General features: G+C 43.8%; 1 protein-coding gene across 4 annotated transcripts in view; it reads right to left on the minus strand.

The window, feature by feature from the left end:
* The window catches only part of TRIT1 (tRNA isopentenyltransferase 1), a 38,874-nt gene extending 33,492 nt beyond the window's left edge, over positions 1-5,382 (minus strand). For 3 of the 4 annotated variants that reach the window (XM_015560176.1, XM_006757967.2, XM_015560180.1), the window contains exon 1: positions 5,197-5,382. In XM_015560176.1, coding sequence (XP_015415662.1) covers positions 5,197-5,370 — 174 coding nt within the window. In that variant the 5' untranslated portion in view covers positions 5,371-5,382. Of the gene's footprint in view, positions 1-4,887; positions 5,002-5,196 lie in introns of those variants that run through there. The other variant, XM_015560179.1, reaches the window with a different exon arrangement.
* Positions 5,383-6,510: the final 1,128 nt, after the last annotated feature.

A 6,510-nucleotide genomic window follows, 5' to 3' on the forward strand; every position in this document is an offset into this window, starting at 1 on the left:
GTCAAAGAGAGAATCTTAAAAGCAGCAAGAGAAAGACAGTCAGTTACCTACAAGGGAGTACCCATACGACTGTCAGCTGATTTCTCAACAGAAACCATGCAGGCCAGAAGAGAGTGGCAAGAAATATTCCAAGTGATGAATAGCAAGAACCTGCAACCAAGATTACTTTATCCAGCAAAGCTATCATTCAGAATAGAAGGTCAGATAAAGAGCTTCACAGATAAGAAAAAGCTAAAGGAGTTCATCACCACCAAACCAGGATTATATGAAATGCTGAAAGGTATCCTTTAAGAAGAGGAAGAAGAAGAAAAAGGTAAAGATACAAATTATGAACAACAAATACACATCTATCAACAAGTGAATCTAAAAATCAAGTGAATAAATAATCTGATGAACAGTAAAAAATAAAAATAAAAGATTGCCTCCAGATAGCCCCCATCTCTTTTGGTCACCAGGTTTTCATGACTTTTATTTCATATCCTAGTAATAAGCCACTGTAATCCACTATCCCATCTCTCCTTCACATCCCTCCCCCATGCATCCCAGACCTCCCTTAAGCACTATCAGACAGTAGGCCTTCAGTTTAAAAAAAAAAAAAGCAAAACACTGCTCCTAAACTATGTCCCAAAGCAGACAAAAAGAACGTAGAACTCCACATCTATTAAATGGCACATAGCCTGCTTACTAGTCAGACTGCCAAAAATCATTTGCTTCTCCTCTTGTAGGTTTAGACAAACACAAAGGGAACTGTGCTCCTATGTATGACTACTACTTCTCCACAGGACCTGAAGGACTAAGGCATTAGAGATACTTCCTCTCTATAAACCCAAATAGAACACTGTTTATTTTCTCTTGGCATACAGTTAGTGGTCTGTATTTTCAGACAGTCATTGTACATCTTTTGGCAAGTGCCTTCAAGTTTCTCAGTACAATGTTTCATCCAGTCACTGAAGGCAATGCATTGTACCTTGAATTTACATGCCAAGAAAAGACAGACTGAAAAGAAGACCTTCAGTATCACCTTCCTGCAATATATGAGACACTACAGGAGTTAGAAAGCCCAGATCCAATTCCCAGGTGTGCAAGTGTCTTGCAGTATGATCTCCAGTCTGCTCTTTAATCTTTCTGTACTTCAGTTTTTCCATCCTGGAAAACAGGGATTGTATTACCTTCCCCTCCCTGAATTTAGACTCTTACTGCTGACTGAGAATATTTATGTTTCTATAATTTGTGAAACTGGGGTTTGGAAAACCCAGAAAATTAAGCACAAATGTCATTTCTCACTTTTGTCAGATCTACCATGCAGAATCCACAGAAAGTGGATTTAGCAGGAGTCTCTAAATAAGTAATCCCTCAGAGAATAGTTCTGACTTCCCACTCAACAAGTAACACACATGAGAATGGGAGGCAAGAGGCCAGGAGGACCTTCAGATGCTACATGGCTAGCTACAGAAGCAAGTCATTACACATCAGGCTCCATTACAGTACTATCACCCTAGACATGCTATCCTTAACACCCCACTGTTCTACCTCAAAGAAACTACCTCAATATTTAAAGCACTTACTTAATTCAATGTTTACCAAAAACAAGCACTTTCCCTGGATGGTAACTGCCCTGGTAAGGGTTGCCTTGGGGTGACCCTACAATTAAGGCAGGACAAAGGGATGACAACCCAAGTATGAGGTGCAAGACAATTTAAGATTTAAGGCAGTATTTTACAGTCCTTTTTGAGTTACTAGTACACTTTTTTTTAAACTGTTAAATGACTTTTTTAAATTAAGTTTTATTGTCGAAAGTATTCCATATGTCCCCCTTTCTTCCCCATTGACCCCCTCTAGCCTGTCCCCAGGCCTTCACTACCTATGGTCTGACTAGTACACTTCTGAAATACAAAATTCTGGACAGGATTCCAAAAAATTATTAAAATGCAAATGTTGGTTTTCAAAAAGATAAACTTGGACCCTAGCCAGTGTGTCTTGGCTGACTGGGCATCGTCCTGTGTACCAAAGGGTTGCCCGTTCGATTCCGGGGTGCGCAGGAAGCATCCAATTGACGTTTAGCTCTCACATCAATGTTTCTCTCTCTCTCCTCCCTTCCTCTCCCTCTAAAAAAAAAATCAATAAAAATTAATTTTAAAATAATTTTTTTAGCCCTAGCCGGTTTGGCTCAGTGGATAGAGTGTCAGTTTCGGACTGAAGGGTCCCGGGTTCAATTCCAGTCAAGGGCATATACCTTGGTTGCGGGCACATCCCCAGTAGGGGTTGCGTAGGAGGCAGCTGATCCATTTTTCTAACTCTATATTACTCTCCCTTCCTCTCTGTAAAAAATCAATAAAATATATTAAAAGAAAAAAGAATATCACTTGTGCCCTAGCTGGTTTGACTCAGTAGATAGAGTCCTGGCCCAAGGACTAAAGGGTCTCCAGTCCGATTCTGGTCAAGGGCACAGCCAAAGTTGCCCTTCATGAGTGTGTCCAGCACCATGTGGATATGGCTGGACACTAGTTAGAGTGTCGCTGGGCACTCTAAATAGCAAAAGCTCTAGAATAACTGGGAGGCAACCAATGGATATGTCTTTCTCACATTGGTGTTTCTCTCTCACTGTCTCTCCCCATATCTTCCACTCTTTCTAAGAATCACTGGAAAAGTATCCTCAGGATAGGATTAATAAATAACAACAAGAAATTTAAAAAAAGAATGTCACTTTGTTCATATGCTTATCAAAAATTTTCTGACTCAACCTCAAGTCACTGAAAAGCATCACCTCCTTCCATTAGCTAAAAAACAAGCAAAGCAGCACTACCCTAACAGGGGGCATGGTGAGCAGATATAGAAAGGAAGAACTGAATATTCACAGTGAATGGGGCAGAGATACTTTATTTTATTATTTAGACTGAAAAGTAAAATCAAAGGTCAAAGTTTTTCAATGGGACCAAGAGGAAATGTTATGAATATCCAAGATATAATCAAAATTAAATACAACCTATACCCAATTCAGAAAGCTCAATAATCATTAAAGTATTTTTCATATATTAATTAATCCTCATGGCATCTTGAAGAAGTTTGATTCTCATATTCTAATTACTTATAATCACAGGAAAAATCTGAATGGACCAGGATGCACCATTTTAATAAAACAAGTCAACAAATATTTTCTTCTTTCTTATCTATCGATCCAAACTTCACCTACCTTTCAAGTCCCTTTTCAGAGAGATTTCCATGACTATGCCAATCTTCAATGATTTCTCCCATCTCAGGAATTATTTAATTTATAATAAAACTAACACTTGTAGCCTCTCTTCTCCCTACCTGTCCACCTTACAAAGCATCATTAATATCTCAGTTCAAACACTTATTAACTCTATTTTGTTTCATGTTTAGCTGAAATAAAACTTCTTGAGGACAGGGATTATGGTTTTGTCTCTCCAAAAGGACATTTCAGAATAGTACCTACCAGTCCTAGCTGGTTTGGCTTAGTGGATAGAGTGTCGGCCTGTGGACTGACGGGTCCCGGGTTCAATTCTGATCAAGGGCACAATGCCCAGGTGCAGGCTTGATCCCCAGTGTGGGGTGTGCAGGAGGCAGCCGATCAATCATGCTCTCATTATTGGTGTTTCTATTTCTCTCTCTCTCCCTTCCTTTCTGAAATCAATAAAAATATATATATTTTTTAAAAAGAATAGTACCTACTGTATTTTTACCACTTACTATGTGCCATATGCTGTATTAAGTGCTTTACATACTTTATTTCCTTTAATCGGTACAATAATGTTGTGTTGTTGTTATTATTCTGCCTATTTTACAGAAGAAAAAACAGCAGTACGAAGAGGTTGGGCTGAAGTTGCATATCTTAGAAAAGATAGGGCTGAGATTTGAGTCTCAGCCCTAAAATCTATCTCTAGAAGTTGGCACAAAGTAGAGATCACAAACAAATATTTGCTGAATTATCCTAATCACCTCGTGTGTGTTGATGGTTGTATCACCCCAAAGGAACTAATGAGGGCAGAAACCTTGCCCAGAGGTTACTAAGGTAGAGTGGGGAGCGCTGCCCCTCCAGGCCCAGAACCTAGGTGGAATTTCACATCAAGCATCTCATTTACTCCATAAAAACGTCTATTTGCAAGTTCTCTTCAACAAATAGCACCTGTAATTCCTCCAGCAGAGATTTACCCCAAAAGTCACCGTCTCTCAATCCGAACACAAATGCTCCCAGGTGCCATGTGTGCTGCATTCCTTCTGGGCCTCCCTCTGGCTCAAGGAAGAGGACAAAGCCTCCTGCTCCCTGGGCTGCCAGTAGCTTAGAAAGTTCAGCTCCTCCCCGGCCAGCCGGCTCAGTGGCTGCGCAGCGACCTGTGAGCCAGGAGGTCACCCATCCATTCCCCTGTGTGGGAGGCAGCTGATCAATGATTCTCTCATCATCGATGTTTCTATCTGTCTCTCCCTCTCCCGTCCTCTCTGAAATCAATAAGGATAGGTATACTTTTTAAATTTCAGCTTTTTTTAAACAAGCATTTACCAAGTGCCTGGTCTTCTTCAGAAAAGGCCACCCTGCTCTTCATTCTAACTCTATTTTAACCCCAGTTATTAATCACGACAGCCCTGGGAGATAGGTAGTGTTTTCTCCACTTTACAGATACATAACGTCCCCCCAAAACTACATTATGAAGGTCACGCGGCCGGTGGCCGATCAGGGGCTGGAATCCAGATCTCCTGCCCATCCAGTGGGTTCCGTTCCCTCGGCAGAAACTCACAGATGGCAACCGACCTATCCTGGTGTCGCTGGGCACTCTAATGAGCAAAGGCTCTAGAATAATTTTCCTTCAAAAGCTATTTACCGGACACGTATATGTCAGCCTTGTGGGTTCAAGTACTATCTCCTCTACCTACCTGCTACGGGGCACGGAGAAAGGGTATGGCAGCTCCTTCAGTGAGTTCCCTCGTCTATAAATGGAGATAATAGTGCCGACCGAACAGTCATGTCGTGAGAAGCAAATGAGATGAAAGTGAAACGCCTGCAACTGTGTCTGACAGGCGGTGGGCGGCGAGTAATGATGGGTTCCCTTCCCTTACCAGCTCCGCCCGGCAGGCCTCGGGGTTCACTCACTCTCCCGCGCTCCGGGGGCATCCCCCTGGCCCGAGGCCTGCACGCGCGCGGCCTCCGGGTTCCACGGGCCGGGGCCGGCCGCACCGTCATACCTGCATGGAGTCGGCACTGACGACCTCGCCGCCCAGCCGCTGGCCGAGCTGCAACGCCAGGGTGGATTTGCCGGTGCCCGTGGCCCCGAGAATCACTACAAGCGGCAGTGTCCGCTGCACGCCCCGGAGCCCGGGGCCCACAGACACGGCGCGTGCAGCCGCCGCCGCCGCCATCTTGAAGACATCTGCGCTTGCGCGGGAGCAGCTGTCCCCATGGCAACCGTCAGTGCGCTTGTGCCAGCCTGGGGCTCAGCGGGGAGGGTGAGCCGGGAGGAGGGAGCTGCGGAGCCAAGGTCCCCAGGCTCCGGACATGAACGCCGCCAACTAAGTAGTGTCACAGCTCCAACTACCAACTCTCCTACATAGGGGCTGGCAGTCCTATCTAAAATAGAGTTACCCCCATCATTCTTTTCCAGCACCCAGTTCTTCATAGCACTGATTACAATATAAAATTACAAATTGACCTCTTGTCTGTTGTCTGACTTTCCACTCCAGGCTGCTGGTTCCAACAAAGCAAAGAACAGCTCCTGCCCAGGTCATTGCTGTATCTCCAGTACCTAGCACAGTACCTGATACCGAGAAGGCTCCCAATATTGTTGTTGTTTTAAGTGTATTTTTATTGATTTCAGAGAGGAAGGGAGAGGGAGAGAGAAACATCAATGATGAGAGAGAATTATTAATAGGCTGCCTCCCTCACGCCCCACACTGGGGAGGGAGCCCAGAAGCCAGGCATGTGTCCTGACCTGGAATCCCATGGTGACCTCCTTGTTCACAGGTCAACGCTCAACCACTGAGCCAAGCCACCAGAGTTTGTTGGTTTTTTTTTTTTTAATGAAGCACTTGACAAGTGTCAGACTTTTTAAAAATAATGAGTCACCCTTTTTTTATTTTATTTTTTTTTATTGGTGTGAGAGAGAGAGAGGAAGGCAGAGGGAGAGAAAAAGAGAAACATCGATTTCTGTTGTTTCACTTGTTTATGCATTCATTAGTTGTTTTTTTATATGTGACCTGCCTGGGGATCAAACTCGACAACCCTCTAACCAACTGAGCTGCGAGGCCAGGGCCCAATATTGTTAAATGGAGAGGAGAATGGCTTGCCTATCTAGTGCTGGAGCCAGTCAGTTCAGAGGTGTGGCATTCTCCAGGATCAAATCTGCCCTGTTATCAGGCCAGGGTGGCTGCACTAATGTTTTCATCCCACAATGCAAGCTCAGACACAATCAGAAGACAGGGCAAAACCCTCCATCTCTTTAGGGAGAAGATGCAAGAGATGGAGTGAGAAAAAAGAACAAGCAAACTACCCACAAAATATGA

The sequence above is a fragment of the Myotis davidii genome, unplaced genomic scaffold, assembly GCF_000327345.1.
Source record: "Myotis davidii unplaced genomic scaffold, ASM32734v1 scaffold1815, whole genome shotgun sequence".
NCBI lineage: Eukaryota > Metazoa > Chordata > Mammalia > Chiroptera > Vespertilionidae > Myotis > Myotis davidii.